The sequence below is a fragment of the Xiphophorus hellerii genome, chromosome 1 (genome assembly GCF_003331165.1).
Source record: "Xiphophorus hellerii strain 12219 chromosome 1, Xiphophorus_hellerii-4.1, whole genome shotgun sequence".
Lineage (NCBI taxonomy): Eukaryota > Metazoa > Chordata > Actinopteri > Cyprinodontiformes > Poeciliidae > Xiphophorus > Xiphophorus hellerii.
This window is the reverse complement of record NC_045672.1, coordinates 428,562-446,504: the sequence shown is the minus strand read 5'-3', so window position 1 is coordinate 446,504 and position 17,943 is coordinate 428,562. Positions and strand designations below refer to the sequence as shown.

Here is a 17,943-nt window from a genome sequence, read left to right as displayed (position 1 = left end):
TGTCTTAGTTCACTTGTAATAAAACTAAACTAACTTTTAAGTAGCTTTTCAGCAAGATATTCAAGTTTGTCTTAATTCCTTAATATCGATGAAAAATTACTTGTTCCACTACCAGATTATTCCACTTCTGTGTATTAATCTGCAAATCTAACTAGTAATTGTTCACCGATATTAAGGAATTATTGATTAAAATAAGCTTCTATATCTTGCTGAAAAGTTGCTTGTAATTTAGTTTAATTTCAAGTGAGCTAAGATATTTGGACCAAAACCATTTGATAGGATTTTGTTTTTGCAGTAATCAATCCACACGTGAAACATAAAATGTTTTATTATGAAAGCTAACAACGTGAAAGACAAATTTATTGTTTTTAAATTTTAAAACAAATTACAGAAGAAATCAAATTTGTAGAATGGGGTAAGCCTTTTCTATAAATATGGAACATGAAGAATGATAGTGAGCATCGTTTGAAGCTAGTTACTGTTAAAAACCTGGTGTAGATATTCATAACAGATTTTAAATAAGAACTTAAGGGAAAAATTCCAAAAATGTCAATTTCTTGTTGCATTCTTATGTAAAAACATTTCCTTTGAGGTAGACCTGTGCATAGTGATTCATTTTCTTAATTTTTTCTTTCATATCTTTTATAAATAAAAGTCTTAAGATGTCTGCTGAGTTCATCCATCTTTAAGTCAAAGCTTTGTAGAGCCATCTTTCACTGCGATTAAAGCTGGCAGCTTTCATGATTTTTTGTTCCATGATGTACACAACCACACAAAGTTTTGATCATTATTCCTTGCAAAATAGCTTCAGATCAGTCAAATTAGACACAATATTTATGATAATATCAACACTCTTTCCACAGATACCGACTTGGGGTGAATTCACTCAGTCCTGTTTGGTCCGCTGGAATCAAACTCTAGTTTATTTGATCAGAGAGTCAGGTCTGTTTGGGACGTGTGAATGTGAAATCAAACTCTGATGCGGACCAAAGAACTGAACTGTAAAAATCTAGGTCTGGCTTCAGTTGAAGTGAACGTTTTTCATGTATTCTTCAGAGGTTCTTGCTGCAGCGCCCTCACAGGCGAGGAGGGGAACAGGTTTTTCAGTTAGTTTGTTTCATTTGTCACAGTGCGGTGTGGATGCGAACCACTCCAGCTGGAAATGTAACATGTTTGTAGTTTTGGTTCCCAATTGAACTGAACTAGTTACCCTGAACGTCTCAGTAGCTTCTCTGAATAGACAAGTGTGTCTTAGCAGGTTTACTGTTGGGCCATTTTCAGATGATTGATTTGTGAGATGTTCTCAGGTTAATAGATTGTTTAAACAGCTAAACTCTGCTTTAAACTTCTGTACCACTTTCATGGAACAATTTTCTTTTAGTTATATATTTACTTTTTTCTCATCACAGAATGATGGTCTATCACCTAAAATTTAATTAAAACCCTTTGGATTTGGTGGTCATAACATGTTAAAACCAGGAAAGTTGTGCATTAAGCCTTTTTTGTGTATTTTTTGCCCCTTACGTTCTTTCTTCCCTTCCTCCCTTTTCTCACTCTGCAGCTTCAAAATTGACAACAAATGTCTCCTTTGTGTGCGTCATTTTGAGGGAGTCCTTTCCGAAACCCGCTGTTGATAAAATCGTCTGTTTGGATTCGACAAACAGATTTTTTTTCTCTTGCCAGCGCTGATAGACACATGTCTAGATGCAGAAATTCCCAGCTCATCTCGTTGTCCCTGCATGCTGTTTTCGCTTGTCTCCATTTTGAAGACTTGCAACGTTTTCAACTATAAAAAAAACAAAAAAACACAAAGAGCCTTTGCCTTACCTCCTGCTTGTGATAAGTGTTGAGGGGTAGGCAGACAGCCTGTGGGTATGCCTTTTTACTTTATGCAAATACCTTCTTTTTTCCCTGCGCCTCCTTTCTCCAGCCGCTAATATGATACATAAATGTTTTAATACGAGGGAGGCAAAGGGAGTCGGATCAAAGCGGCACCCGTGAGGACGAGGGGAGGCTGCGCCACCATCGGGGTCCCGCGCCGCCTTGCCGGCGACTCTATCCTGCCATTTGGCTGCTGTAAAACATCACCTGGATTCCACCGACTCGCCATCCTGCATAACACATGGAGATACTGCACACAGAAAAAAGTCCAATTAACACATGCATGAGCCGAGTGGAGATGGGAGGAAGCTCTTGCCAAAATAATGTCCTGGCGTTTCCCCCATAACCCGTTACGGTGGGGTTAACTACACCTGGCTGCCGCACAGGGGGGCGGATGAAGATAGGAGGGGGGGCGTCTGTTGCCTTCACGCCAATCTGCCCAGGAGTTGTTTAGCTTTAGAAATGACAATGAGGCGCCACTCTAGTTTTCAGGTAACACTTCAAAGCGGCAGTAACAGAAACCAAAAGTTCAATCAGAATCCAATGACTCCCGTCTGGAGGTGCAATGCCAGGGGGTAACAGGGGGCCACCGACCCAAACTAATACCCACCAAGTCCTGAAGTGAGGTTGCGCCATTAAAAACACACCAGTCTAATTAAACAGAAAGTTACACCCAAGCCAATGAAGCGTTTGGGAGTGAACCAAGGGAAGAAGAAGGAGGAGAGCTTGTGAGCAGCAGCTTTAATTGTTGCAGGCTGCCATTTCAAAGACTTTGGCTGCATCCAGCAGAGAACAAAAACAGCTTCAGGTTTCAACTGTGTCACAAGATTTTTATACTTGGAGAGATTTTTCTCCTCCTTTTACCTTTTTTCTGTCTTCTTTCTTGTTTTCATCATCTCCAGATGCAGTTTGATTGTTTTTTTTTTCTTTCTGTCCCCAGAGGTTCATGTGATTTAAAAATAAGAAATAAAGAAAGTCTGGCTTTCGTCACGTTCCAGAGCGAGAAAAAACAGGACCTGGAGACTCAGGCATTATCGGAGGCTGCAATTGTTTTACGACCAGCCCGTCCTTGGGAACTGGACTGGCAAACTTTATTTTGTTTTTAACGAAGGCAAGGTTGCACGGTTGAGCTCAGATCACAGGCGTTACACACACACGCCCTACACACACACACACACACACACAATCGTTGAAATGGGATCTGGAGGAATCAATTGTCTCGAAAATGGAACCAAATTGAGCAGAGCTGAGCCGTTTTTGTATTTACGTGGCGCCGAGCTCTAAGTTGGCGTCAAGAATCAATGATGGTTTTGGACCTGCTGATCTAAACTTACTTCAAGAACCAGATCATCGCTCAGCCGCTGGCAGGAGGATCTTCCATTTCCCTCTTCCTTTTTGTTGTTTTAATATCTACACCTGCTCTCCATATCATTGGCGATCCAGAGGAACGGTTTTGCTGATATCGATTATTATCTCAAGTCGCGCCGGTTCCCCTTCATCTCCTGTTGCCTTAATCAGAGTGAAACTGGCTAATTGTCTGTGTTATCAATTGATAATTTCCCCCTTCGCCGCGGCTCCACTGAATACCCCAGAGCGGGTAAATGAATCATGAGCCTGTGAAGTCGGCCCCCTCCGATGCCATCTAATGCTATAATGGTCACAATAATGATGGAGCCATGGGTGGCGCCATTACAGCGGCCAGTTTCCATGACAGCGCCGTCATTCGTCGACCCAAATCCCAAACCAAAGTTAGAGTTGAGAGAACAGGGTTATAAGGTTTTAGCTGTGAATTTTCACCAGCTCTGGTGATCAGTAGTAAATGTATGTCTGCTTTTTTCTTCAGAATATGAATGCTGGTATGTACATTACAGATGTCAATTACTTAACAGATATATTAATACAGCAAGAGACAAAATTATCTTCATAGAAAGGTTACTTTGTTGAGCACCATTCATAATCCATAATTCAAAGTGTTTCTCAGGACAGTAACATCAGGCGAACCAGTTAGAGGAGAAACACTTTGTAGTTTGACAGAAAAACAGACATTCACGTAACCAGATGGAGATTTAACGTCCAACCAAGCAGCTTTTACTGTGTAGGTGTTTTTCTGCAGTTTATAGTTGTAATTCCCTTCATTAAAGTCAAATAGGACAAAAAAACTACTAAACCAAAGATTCTTTATGAATGAAAGACAGATGCTGCTCAGCTCCAGAATCAAATTGAAGTTGAAAATATTTTGGAAAAGACTAAAACATCTAAATACCATTAAAATGTTTTGAAATAAAGGTTTGTTTTACAGAGATATGCAAATATTCTGTAGCTTAAACCCAAAACTCTCATCCTGATAGTACGCACATGTAAGTCAGTGGAGGAAACTGTTGTCATCATGGCAGCTGAGGGGATCATTCAGAAGTTGTTTATGCCTTTAGCAGCATTGGATTGAGAGGTAACAGATGAGCAGTTCCACCAGCTGCCACTAGTCTGCAGGAGCTGAGCATAACTAGGTGGTGCTTTGTGTAGTTAAACATTTACCTTATTTTTCGCAGTATAGGACACACCATGCTATAAGCCGCAGCTAAAAAAATTTGAAAAAAAAAAGCTGCAAAAGTACAGTACATAATAAGCCGCACCGGGCTATAAGCTGCTGGTATCTCCGCCGCTCTCGGTTTTCCATGAGGACCCAGCAGAGGGCTGCGTCTCCAACAGCAAACCATGGATTCATTCACGCTGGTCTACGTGCAGCGACTATCGATCTGTGCTGCCAGATCGATAGCCTTCAACTTAAAAGCTGCATCATGAGTTTGAAGAAATTTCTCTGTTGTGCCTGCTGCTAGCATGTGCTTGTTCTAAATGAAAATCAGCACTTAATTCTTTGATTTCCAATTTTGACTTCCAATGATTCACTTCCTGCTAAAGAGCCCCCTGGTGGTTGAAGAAAAAGTCCGTATTTTCAGGCTATAAGCCGCATGGTTCAAAGCATGGGAAAAAAGTAGCGGCTTATAGTCCGAAAAATACGGTAGGTGTCCTGAATGGTTGCCACGGGACATTCAAAGATGTTTCAGACATGAAAGAATCAAAGAAACACGTCAGCTGTGTTTTTGATAAGGGAATAGTGCTACAACATGGTTTAAAGCTCATAAAGTTGGTTTAACATGATATCATCCTTTAATGACATCACAAATTCTGAAAGAATGTCAAGGTAAAGAAGAGCATTAATAAAAGACATAATGGAATGTGGATATGATTAAGTCCCATATTAATAAATCACAGTATTTTAGTTTTATATAAGCAGGTGTACAGCTGCACCACATTAACAGATTATGTTTCTTAACAGATTGATGTTAAAAATTCAGAATCTGAACAAGAAGTGGAGCTGATCAAAGCATTGTTTTTGTTTTTTTAATTATTATTATTATTTTCAACTTCCTGCTCTCTCCTGGTGAAGTTGTGTTATATGAGCCCAGCCCACACCCACCGTGGCACCAAATCCAGCGTTGGTTTAATGAAGCTGGAGTTTGTGTGAGAGTGGCAAAGACTCTCTCTGATGTTCACATTTCATATCTGCTTCTACCTGGGAGCTTGGCTTTCTCTTCAATTATTAACCAGTTTGGGGTTTCTTCTTCATGCCTATTTCTTTTTTCTCTCTCTCTTCCACGTTTTTCTCTGTCTCGTTTGTGAAAACTCTCGCTCTCTCTCCCCTCCTTTGCGCCACTGTTTCGGTTCGGCTAGCTTTGGCCGAAGCGTCGGCTCTCACTGCGACACAAATGGCTGCCTTTGAAGGAGCTCAGCAGGGAGCGTCAAATAATCCAGCCGTTTATATGCTCTAAAAAAAATTTTCACCGTGCGACTATTGTTAGCGGCCTGTTTCATGTGCATTGTGCTGAAGGCCATGTTTATATCCGCTGAGTTTGGTGGACTCTTCAGAAGATTCAGGAAGTGAGGCAATGACATAAGAAAGAGTGTCACTGAGCTATATCTGTACTGCATATTCCTTTAGTCCTGTGGTCCTCCCCTCTCCCCTTATTAACACACAATAACTCCATGGAGCTGAACTTTAACCTATTACTCACCTTTCTCCAACCTCCTCTCTTTGCCTTTTACGTTCTATACCCTCTAACTCTGACCTTTCTTGGCCCTCTGGGCCTTCAGATCTCAACGCTCCAAGCCCCTGTTTGACGAAGACATGCACACACGGTGCCATGTGTGTGGTGAAGAACGACGAGCCGGTCTGTGAGTGCACCGAGGCCTGTACCCTGACCTCCGACCCCGTCTGTGGGTCTGACGGCCAGAGCTACCGAAGCCCTTGCGAGATGCGAGCGATGGGTTGCACTCTGCAGAAGGACATCCGGATCCAGCACAAAGGACCGTGTGGTGAGTCAAAACACTGCAGAGCACACATAAAGGTCAAAGGTCACGTCTAAGCAGATGTTAATTTAGTTTCAACCCAAACTTCACCCCAGCATTCAATTTTTAATGTTTTTATTAGCAAAGTGTTTTAGTGCATTAAATACATTAAATACAGTGTGTGGGTGGAGCTTACTCACAGCATATGTGTGTGTGTGGGGGGGGGGGGGGGGGGGGGGGGGGGTGCGTGTACATGAATGTGCTTTAAAATGGGTTTCTTCCCTGTTGTTAACATTATTGTCATGGCAGCTCAGCACCACAGCCTGTTAAATGACAGACGGGGAGTGAGCGTGACATTTTCTGTAATAAACTATTTTCACAACAAGTGTACATGTAGTCAGTGGAAAAGCTCAGCAAAAGGACAACCCTGGTATCTGTTTGACTGATCATGTAGACAAATACAGGCTAAATTAAACACGTTGAGTTTAGGTTTGTTCACTGACTCATTTCAAATTCAACACATGAAAGATGATCTTGTGGAAGGAATCATTTTTCACATAAGGTTATACAGATTTGAGTAACACTTTATTTGACGGGTTGTGAATAAGACTGACATGACACCGTCATAAACATGACATAACACTTGTCATGAACATGAGTAAGTCTTCATGAATATTTATTTGTTATAAAAGTATTACTGATTAAACTTTAGCTTTAATAACATAAAGCTACATCATTTTAATGTTTAATCAGTAATACTTTTATAACAAATCAAATCATGATTTTTTGATTAATGTCAAGTTGTCATAACAAAGACATTTTGAATAATGTCAACTTTGTATTAAAAATGTCATGATTTACTGAATGGCATTTTATGACAACAGTCATAAATATTCATAAAGACTCCTTCATGTTCATGACAGGTGTTATGTCATGTTTATGACGGTGTCATGTCAGTCTTATTCACACCCCGTCAAATAAAGTGTTACCCAGATTTGTTTTAGGATTATTGAGCAATGTTGTTTTAACATAAATAAACTGAATTAGCTTCATCTTTATCATTGGGTAACAAGCAAATAGATTAATCTGTTTACTGCAGTAAAAAAATGTAGTAAATTTTTTCTTATTAAAAATGTTCCATTCTTAGAGTTTGCTGAACTCTGCTAACTAAGCTGGAACAGTTTGATTCAGCAGAATTGGTGTGAAAATGTGAAAAAGCATCTCATCCGTGATGCTGTGGTCCGGTTCCTCTCCTAAAAGCAATGGGATCTTTGAAAGCTTCCTGTTGTCAGAGCGGTCTCGGTCTGCTTCACATTCAAACCGTAGAGTTCAGTTCAGCAGAACCGAAACCAGGTTTTTAATCACCAGAATTACCAGAGTTCACTCGTTTGGTCCAATCAGAGTCCGATTACACATTCACACCTCCACCAATCAAACCAGACTTCCCAGGCAAATGAACGGATTAATTCACCCTGCAGGATTGACAACAGAGGTGCTAATTACTCTGTAACCAAAAGTGTTTGTGTTCATAATCAGATTAAAAGTTAGACTTTTCTAACCATTAAGAGAAGGTTAGGTCACTTATAAAAACATATGAATTCAGTTTTTTCCAGTAGATGTGGCCAGTTCTGTGTTCATGTTGTGATCCATTCATCGGTTCTAAAGTGAAAACTGTCAGAACCAACTGAACCAGGTTCCAGCTTCACGTTGACAACCCACTGAGATTTGATCATCATATTGTAATCAGTTACCAAATTAATTACTATTGGCTGCAAAAATTACTGTGTTTACAGCTAACTAATTGTTAATAATTACTATTTATAATACATGCTGACTACTACGAATGATAACTTTGTGTTGAACTAACAGAAGCTAAAAACTCTTGTTACAGATTTAATGACAAAAGTGCAAATAAATTAATATATTATGAGCTCATATCGGATTTTCAGGTTTAACCAACCAGTACAGATGAATCAGACCCACTTCGGGGGAAATATGACTCATTCCTGAAAGAATATGTTGACCCTGTCTGAAAAAATTAAATTACTGCAACATAACTGCTTCATGATTAAACAATGTTGCAAATTTCTGAGTCTTGAAGAAAAATATGAGTTTCTGACCTGGTTAAGATAGATGTATTGTCTCTGATAGCTCATATTACAACTAGATTAAAGGTAGAAAACTCATCTCTCCCTGTGAAAAAGGATTTTAAACAATTCCACATTTGTTAGGGTGAAAATTACAATCAGCAGACATTAACAATAAACAAATCTACAGTTCTGATCTTGGCTGATCCCCTGGCGCCAATTTCACAACCAACAAAGTCAAAACAAGCCTTTAAAACACAGAGGAAAACCCTGATCGCTGGTTCGTCTCCTTCTCATCTATTCCACAGCACTCTGCTCCGTATACCATTACCCAGACTCCAATTTGCCTGTTTGGACCTTTAAGTGAGGACGCACTTTCCTGCCAACGAAGTGTGGAGCCTTCTTGTCTGTAATTGGCTACATGAGTCACTTGGCTTTGTCTTGTGGTGTTTTAGTATCAGCTAGTCATTAGTACAGCAGCAACAGCGGAGCTTCAAGTGTTAAAAATATCTTCTTATCCACTATGCAGGCGCAGAGCCATATGGGCAGATTTTTACAGCTTGCTAAGCCCACTTAGTGAACACTCTTGATGACTTAATGCCATATTGAGAGGCCTGTTTTCCCATGGACTCAGATTATGTAGTACTTTCTTCTGTATACAGTCAAGCCATTTGCTTTTCACACACACATAGACCAAAAAGAACAGCAGTCATTATCTCTGTTTCCCAACTCTCCCATCCACCTCCTCGGTTCACTTTTATGGCATTATGTTTATTTTCTGCCTGGTCTTTTTTTTCAACCATAATACCTACAATTAGCGGCTCTCTGCTGTGCTGAACAGTCACTGTAGCAGAAGAATCGATTGTGGATGAGTTTGTGTCACTTTGCTGCTTTGTCTTAAGTCATTCAAACAGTTCCTAGTTCCGAGCTTTACTGTGTGAACTAATCTAAGTAGCAGTTAGAGTTGTGAGCACCTGGCAGATGGTGCAGTTGGCTGTGGTGGAGGCCCGCTGCGGACTGGATCTTCCCATCCCAGCTCCTCCTTTAAATTGAAAAGCAGAACATATGCCAGTGAGAAATGGAGCGGCATCATTGTTTGAGGAGCGTGGAAATCCCTAGAGTCCATTTGGCTCAACACAACGCAGGTAGATGGTTGGTTATGGGTCTGCTCTGCGACAACGGATGGCCTTTATTTAAAAAGGAAAACAGAAAGCAGAGTTCTGGCATGGAGGAGGGTCCCGCTTCTATCCTGACTTCTGAGGGGACATGGCAAGCGTCGGCCCTGGGGGCCATTAGGATGCTGAGGCACCAGCTTGTTCTTGGCCCAGGAATGATGGTGATGATGATGGGGGTTATTTCTGAGCTATTTGCACAGCTTTTCACTGACAACCCACTGACTTAAACTTTTATCTCAGCCAATTATACCGGACTGTTCCAATCACTAATGCACTTTCTATGGAGCGGCGAGGTGTTACAGCAGGTGGTGTTAAAGATACAAGGAATGTTCTTTCTCTGCTCGGTCTTGTCACATTCTCATTTTTATTGAAGTTTCCAGATTAACTATAGGAAAATCAACCTAAAAGCAACCAGCCTGCATGTGTCCTGTCACGCCTTCAACATGTCACGCTCAGAAAATGACATTAGGATTACAAAGCTTTTTAACCAGCTGTAGGTGTGTGTCTGTTACTGGTGTGTTTTTGGTTACCATGTTTGTTCTTCATTCAGTGGAATTACATTGAGTACAGTGTCAGACATTTTACTGAAGAGTAGTAGTACTTCATGTTACTATCAAGAAAGAGTAAAAAATACTACTTCAACTCCTAAAAGCACGTTTAGGATTAATTGTTACTGGAGATAATGAAACCAGTTACCGCCTGCTACAGTCCGACCAGTAAGGCACAAGGATAAAGGCATACAGGTCCTTCTCAAAATATTAGCATATTGTGATAAAGTTCATTATTTTCCATAATGTAATGATAAAAATGGAATATTCATATATTTTAGATTCATTGCACACTAACTGAAATATTTCAGGTCTTTTATTGTCTTAATACGGATGATTTTGGCATACAGCTCATGAAAACCCAAAATTCCTATCTCACAAAATTAGCATATTTCATCCGACCAATAAAAGAAAAGTGTTTTTAATACAAAAAAAGTCAACTTTCAAATAATTATGTACAGTTATGCACTCAATACTTGGTCGGGAATCCTTTTGCAGAAAAGACTGCTTCAATGCGGTGTGGCATGGAGGCAATCAGCCTGTGGCACTGCTGAGGTGTTATGGAGGCCCAGGATGCTTCGATAGCGGCCTTTAGCTCATCCAGAGTGTTGGGTCTTGGGTCTCTCAACTTTCTCTTCACAATATCCCACAGATTCTCTATGGGGTTCAGGTCAGGAGAGTAGGCAGGCCAATTGAGCACAGTGATACCATGGTCAGTAAACCATTTACCAGTGGTTTTAGCACTGTGAGCAGGTGCCAGGTCGTGCTGAAAAATGAAATCTTCATCTCCATAAAGCTTTTCAGCAGATGGAAGCATGAAGTGCTCCAAAATCTCCTGATAGCCAGCTGCATTGGCCCTGCCCTTGATAAAACACAGTGGACCAACACCAGCAGCTGACATGGCACCCCAGACCATCACTGACTGTGGGTACTTGGCACTGGACTTCTGGTATTTTGGCATTTCCTTCTCCCCAGTCTTCCTTCAGACTCTGGCACCTTAATTTCCGAATGACATGCAAAATTTGCTTTCATCCAAAAAAAGTACTTTGGACCACTGAGCAACAGTCCAGTGCTGCTTCTCTGTAGCCCAGGTCAGGCGCCTCTGCCGCTGTTTCTGGTTCAAAAGTGGCTTGACCTGGGGAATGCGGCACCTGTAGCCCATTTCCTGCACATGCCTGTGCACGGTGGCTCTGGATGTTTCTACTCCAGACTCAGTCCACTGCTTCTGCAGGTCCCCCAAAGTCTGGAATCGGCCCTTCTCCACAATCTTCCTCAGGGTCCGGTCACCTCTTCTCGTTGTGCAGCGTTTTCTGCCACACTTTTTCCTTCCCACAAACTTCCCACTAAGGTGCCTTGATACAGCACTCTGGGAACAGCCTATTCGTTCAGAAATATCTTTGTGTCATACCCTCTTGCTTGAGGGTGTCAATGATGGCCTTCTGGACAGCAGTCAGGTCGGCAGTCTTGCCCATGATTGGGGTTTTGAGTGATGAACCAGGCTGGGAGTTTTAAAGGCCTCAGGAATCTTTTGCAGGTGTTTAGAGTTAATTCGTTGCTTCAGATGATTAGGTTCATAGCTCGTTTAGGGACCCTTTTCATGATATGCTAATTTTGTGAGATAGGAATTTTGGGTTTTCATGAGCTGTATGCCAAAATCATCCGTATTAAGACAATAAAAGACCTGAAATATTTCAGTTAGTGTGCAATGAATCTAAAATATATGAATGTTCCATTTTTATCATTACATTATGGAAAATAATGAACTTTATCACAATATGCTAATATTTTGAGAAGGACCTGTATATAAAAAAATATTTTCTATTTATTTTTCCAAAAATTCTTCACAAAAAAGCTTCCAACATCAATCTCAAAAATATAATAAAATGGGCCCAAAAGAAATCAACTAAGGCCTACCTAACTCAGGATAACAAACAAAAATTAACCTCACACAATGAACACACAGGAATTTATACACAAAGGCTAGCCTACAAAACGAGGAGGGGTGGGTGATGAGACAAAGACAAACAATGCATAAACATAAATAAGTAATTCAAACCAACACATTTTGACTACAAAACAACTATAAAAACAAAACAACCTAACACCAAAAATGTTTAAGGAGGTTCTTTAACATCAAGTCCCCTCCTTCCAGCAGCCTGATGGTTTGTTCCACTTCCTGGTTTGCCTTTCAGCCAGTCCTTCAAACTCAGCAAAACCAAGTAGTTAATGATTCAAATAAACAAAAGGTGTTTACTAAATGTGTGCACCCATAATAGTAAACAACCTAATGCAATAAACACCACAAAAAGAGTGAAATTCTAAATATATTGTGTGAAAATATTTAAATAAATACTAACACTGGGGAAAAGATGGAGGAACCTCCAGCACCGCCCACCTCTGCATGGGAAAGTGGCAGAATTAAGACACAGATATAACCTGACCTGTTCTGGCAGCCATCTGAGGAAAACACAAAGACTCAAACATGTTAGATGTCCTTCTGATTTAAATATAACAGTTAAATATAATTGTCAGGTGAAATGACAGCTTCAGAACCTGCCAATTCACTTCAGCGATCCTATTGGCAGCTCATTCTTCTGGCGTTCTCAACCCATGCACACATGAGCAATAGGCAGGGTGTGTTTTTATTTTGATTCAGTGAAAAATCTATATTTCATTACCCAGCTGCATTTTTATTGTAGCTCACATGTGGGTGTGCATGTTTATTTCTTCTATTTGCACCCAATTGTCTGTAAAGTTTGAGCTGTCATATTTTATCCTCTGAGACGCTGAAGTCTGATCTCATGAGCAGAAAAGAGGGTCCAACAACTGTGAAAGTAATGGTGCCCTTGATGTGTGTGCGTGTGTGTGTGTCTGCGTGTGTGGGGGGGTGCATGTGTGTGTGTGGGAGCTTCTCATAGGTTCTCATGGGGCCCAGCTGTAATTTCATTTCCTTCCCTGCAGGCTGAAACATAGTGGTTATCTATATGGCTCAGGTGCAACCTGATAGCAGAATGAATGACATTTGTTATTATTCTGAGATTTTGCCTCCTGCGTTTGAGCAGTAGGTGTCCTTGCAAGAAGGGTAAGCAGAGGTTCATTGAGGTAATAGACCCCCAACCAACCAACCCTCCCACCTGTAAAGAACAGGAGTACCAGTTGCCTAAAAACAGCCGTTAGTGTAGCAGGTGAAAGCCAATCCATCTGAATCATTTGGGAAAAAAGTAAAAAAAAAAGAACTTCCTGTTTTTTTCTTCCCACAGGTGTTGAGAATGATATTCTCAGCTGAGTAAAAAATATAGGTCACACCAGGATGAGAGTGAAAGGAGGACAGAGAAGAGGGAGGGCTGGGAAACAGATAAATGTTGGGAGGAGAGGAGATGAAGGTGAATAAGATGAGGAGGAGCGAATCAAGTGGGGGGAGCAGAGCTAATAGTGTACAGCCAGGCGGCGGCAGGCGGCCACAGGGGGAGTTGTTATCGCCTAGCTGTGCTCACAAGCCTTCAAAACACAAACAAGCCGACTCCTTTCTGCCTAATCCTGAGGTAATACCTCGCCGCTCCCCTCAGCTCCAGTTCAGTTCGTCCCCACTAAGGATATCAACAAAATGCTGTAAAGCTGCAGGCTCTTTCTTTCTCCCTCCACTGCGAGTCAATCCCTCATGCTTTCAAGGGCGCGTTTTATACCGACCTGCCCCTATGCCTCACTTCAGCTTCCACAGTCACCAATCACAGCGAAGCTTCAAATAAAAGCAGCAGTGGATGCTGGACAGAAGGCTAACAGGAACCATCGAGACTACATGATGAATGTTTCTAACAAACTTTAAAAAACAAAGCTCTGATTTAAAGGGATAGTTCAACATTCTCCTCCATGGGCTGCCACCTTATCGTGGTGGAGGGGTTTGAGTGTCCCAATGATCCTAGGAGCTATGCTGTCTGGGGCTTCATGCCCCTGGTAGGGTCACCCAAGGCAGACAGGTCCTAGGTGAGGGACCAGACAAAGAGCAGCCCAAAGACCCCAATGATGAAGGAAAACTTTGGACTTGGTGTTCCCTCGCCCGGACGCGGGTCACCGGGGCCCCACTCTGGAGCCAGGCCTGGAGGGGGGGCACGATGGCGAGCGTCTGGTGGCCGGGCTTTTACCCATGGAGCCCGGCCGGGCTCAGCCCGAAGAGGAAACATGGGCCCCCCCTCCCATGGGCCCACCACCCGTGGGAGGGGCCAAAGGGGTCGGGTGCAGTGTGGGATGGGTGGCAGCAGAGGGAGGGGACCCTGGCGGTCCGATCCTCGGTTGCAGAAACTGGCTCTTGGGACGTGGAATGTCACCTCTCTGGTGGGGAAGGAGCCGGAGCTAGTGCGTGAGGTCGAGAGGTTCCGGCTAGAAATAGTCGGTCTCACCTCGACGCACGGCTCTGGTTCTGGAACCAGTCTCCTTGAGAGGGGCTGGACATACTTCCACTCTGGAGTTGCCCAGGGTGAGAGGCGTCGGGCAGGAGTGGGCATACTTGTTGCTCCCCATCTCGGCGCCTGTACGTTGGGGTTTACCCCGGTGAACGAGAGGGTAGCATCCCTCCGCCTACGGGTGGGGGGACGGGTTCTGACTGTCGTTTGTGCTTACGGGCCGAACGACAGTTCAGATTACCCACCCTTTTTGGAGTCCTTAGAGGGGGTACTGGAGAGTGCTCCTCCTGGGGACTCCCTTGTTCTGCTGGGGGACTTCAACGCTCACGTGGGCAATGACAGTGAGACCTGGAGGGGCGTGGTTGGGAGGAACGGCCCGCCCGACCTGAACTCGAGCGGTGTTCTGTTGCTGGACTTCTGTGCTCGCCATGGATTGTCCATAACGAACACCATGTTCAAGCATAAGGGTGTCCATATGTGCACTTGGCACCAGGACACCCTAGGCCGCAGTTCGATGATCGACTTTGTCATCGTTTCATCGGATCTGCGGCCGTATGTCTTGGACACTCGGGTGAAGAGAGGTGCGGAGCTGTCCACTGACCACTACCTGGTGGTGAGTTGGCTCCGGTGGTGGGGGCGAAAGCCGGTCAGACCTGGCAGGCCCAAACGTGTTGTGAGGGTCTGCTGGGAACGTCTGGCGGAATCCCCTGTGAGACGGAGCTTTAACTCCCATCTCCGGCAAAACTTCGAACACGTCCCGGGGGAGGTGGGGGACATGGAGTCTGAGTGGACCGTGTTCCGTGCCTCCATTGTCGAGGCGGCCGATCGGAGCTGTGGCCGCAAGGTTGTCGGTGCCTGTCGCGGCGGCAACCCTCGAACCCGCTGGTGGACACCTTCGGTGAGGGATGCCGTCAGGCTGAAGAAGGAGTCCTATCGGGCCTTTTTGGCCTGTGGGACTCCGGAAGCAGCTGATGGGTACCGGCGGGCGAAGCGGCATGCGGCTCGGGCGGTTGCTGAGGCAAAAACCCGGGCGTGGGAGGAGTTTGGAGAGGCCATGGAGAAAGACTTCCGTACGGCTTCGAGGCGATTCTGGTCCACCATCCGGCGTCTCAGGGGGGGGAAGCGGTGCAGCACCAACACTGTTTATAGTGGGGATGGTGTGCTGCTGACCTCTACTCGGGACGTTGTGGGCCGGTGGGCAGAGTACTTCGAAGACCTCCTCAATCCCACCAACATGCCTTCCACTGAGGAAGCGGAGCCTGGGGACTCTGGGTTGGGCTCTCCAATCTCTGGGGACGAGGTCGCCGAGGTGGTTAAAAAGCTCCTCGGTGGCAGGGCCCCGGGGGTGGATGAGATCCGCCCGGAGTTCCTTAAGGCTCTGGATGTTGTAGGGTTGTGTTGGTTGACGCGACTCTGCAATGTCGCATGGACATCGGGGGCAGTTCCCCTGGATTGGCAGACTGGGGTGGTGGTCCCCCTGTTCCAAAAGGGGGACCGGAGGGTGTGCTCCAATTATAGAGGGGTCGCACTCTTAAGCCTCCCTGGCAAGGTCTATTCAGGGGTCCTGGAGAGGAGGGTCCGTCGGATAGTCGAACCTCGGATTCAGGAAGAGCAGTGTGGTTTTCGTCCTGGTCGTGGAACGCTGGACCAGCTCTACACCCTCGGCAGGGTCCTGGAGGGTGCATGGGAGTTCGCCCAACCAGTCTACATGTGTTTTGTGGACCTGGAGAAGGCGTTCGACCGTGTCCCTCGGGGAGCCCTGTGGGGGGTTCTCCGGGAGTATGGGGTACCGGGCCCTTTGATACGGGCTGTCAGGTCCCTGTATGACCGGTGTCAGAGTCTGGTCCGCATTGCCGGCAGTAAGTCGGGCTCGTTTCCGGTGAGAGTTGGACTCCGCCAGGGCTGCCCTTTGTCACCGATTCTGTTCATCACTTTCATGGACAGAATTTCTAGGCGCAGCCAAGGTGTTGAGGGGATCCGATTTGGTGGCCTTAGGATCTCATCTCTGCTTTTTGCAGACGATGTGGTCCTTTTGGCTTCATCAGATCGTGATCTGCAGCTCTCGCTGGAGCGGTTCGCAGCCGAGTGTGACGCGGCCGGGATGAGGATCAGTGCCTCCAAATCCGAGGCCATGGTCTTGAGCCGGAAAAGGGTAGAGTGCCTTCTCCGGGTCAGGGGGGGTGTCCTGCCCCAAGTGGAGGAGTTTAAGTATCTCGGGATCTTGTTCACGAATGGGGGAAGAAGGGAGCGGGAGATCGACAGGCGGATTGGCGCAGCGTCTGCTGTCAAGCGGGCGCTGTACCGGTCCGTCGTGGTGAAGAGAGAGCTGAGCCAAAAAGCGAAGCTCTCGATTTACCGGTCGATCTACGTTCCCACCCTCATCTATGGTCATGAGCTTTGGGTCATGACCGAAAGAACGAGATCGCGGATACAAGCGGCCGAAATGGGTTTTCTCCGTAGGGTGGCTGGGCTCTCCCTTAGAGATAGGGTGAGAAGCTCAGTCATCCGGGAGGGACTCAGAGTAGAGCCGCTGCTCCTTCACATCGAGAGGAGCCAGTTGAGGTGGCTCGGGCATCTGGTCAGGATGCCTCCTAGACGCCTCCCTGGTGAGGTGTTCCGGGCACGTCCCACCGGGAGGAGGCCCCGGGGAAGACCCAGGACACGCTGGAGGGACTATGTCTCTCGGCTGGCCTGGGAACGCCTCGGGATTCCCCCGGAGGAGCTAGAAGAAGTGGCTGGGGAGAGGGAAGTCTGGGCCTCCCTTCTGAAGCTGCTACCCCCGCGACCCGACCTCGGATAAGCGGAAGAAGATGGATGGATGGATGGATGGTTCAACATTTTTGAAGTGAGGCTCATGTGAACCTTAACTGGAGGAAACTGACATCTCCATTGGGTGCAAATCCAGATTAGTTGGTCCTCGTAGTTGAAGCTAACAGCTAACGACACAAAATAAAACTAAAGCAACCTTCAGTGAACATGTGTTATGAAGCTTATTGCAGTGGTCACCTTTCAAGGAAGGCAATGAGTATTTACAATGGAACCAGAGGTTGGAGGTGGTGCGCCACCAATAATCTTCCTGTCTGAAACAGATACTGTAAACAGAAAATATAAGGTGTTTATTTTCAGACTAACTGATGTAAAAACACGTTTTTCCACGTTGTGACATCACTCCATGTTTCTATCTGGTTCCACAGAAACAAAGCTTGGTGGCGCACCGCCTCCCATGCTCTGTTTCCTGTGTAATTCATCATCTATTTAAATAGCCTCTTAATGGAAACTTGATGATAGTCTAATGTTTAGAAGCTAAGACTAGCAGGAGCGCAGAGCTGCGCCAACAAGCTAACACAAACACTGAAGAGAAGAAGAGCTACCATCCATACAGTTGCAGCCAAGCATGTTTTAATGTTACACAATACAGTTTTAGCAAGTAGCTCAAAGTCTCAACAGGTATTGTTGTGCATATAAGGTGTAAAGTTTACCTTCGAGCAAATGCTCCCCAAAGAAATCGCAG

At 44.7% G+C, this 17,943-nt stretch overlaps 1 protein-coding gene across 10 annotated transcripts in view; it reads left to right on the top strand.

Annotated features, from left to right (window-relative positions):
- The window catches only part of agrn (agrin), a 466,151-nt gene that overhangs the window by 334,699 nt on the left and 113,509 nt on the right, over positions 1–17,943 (top strand). For all 10 annotated transcript variants that reach the window (XM_032562688.1, XM_032562681.1, XM_032562697.1 and 7 more), the window contains one exon: positions 6,031–6,252. In XM_032562688.1, coding sequence (XP_032418579.1) covers positions 6,031–6,252 — 222 coding nt within the window. The remainder of the gene's footprint in view (positions 1–6,030; positions 6,253–17,943) is intronic.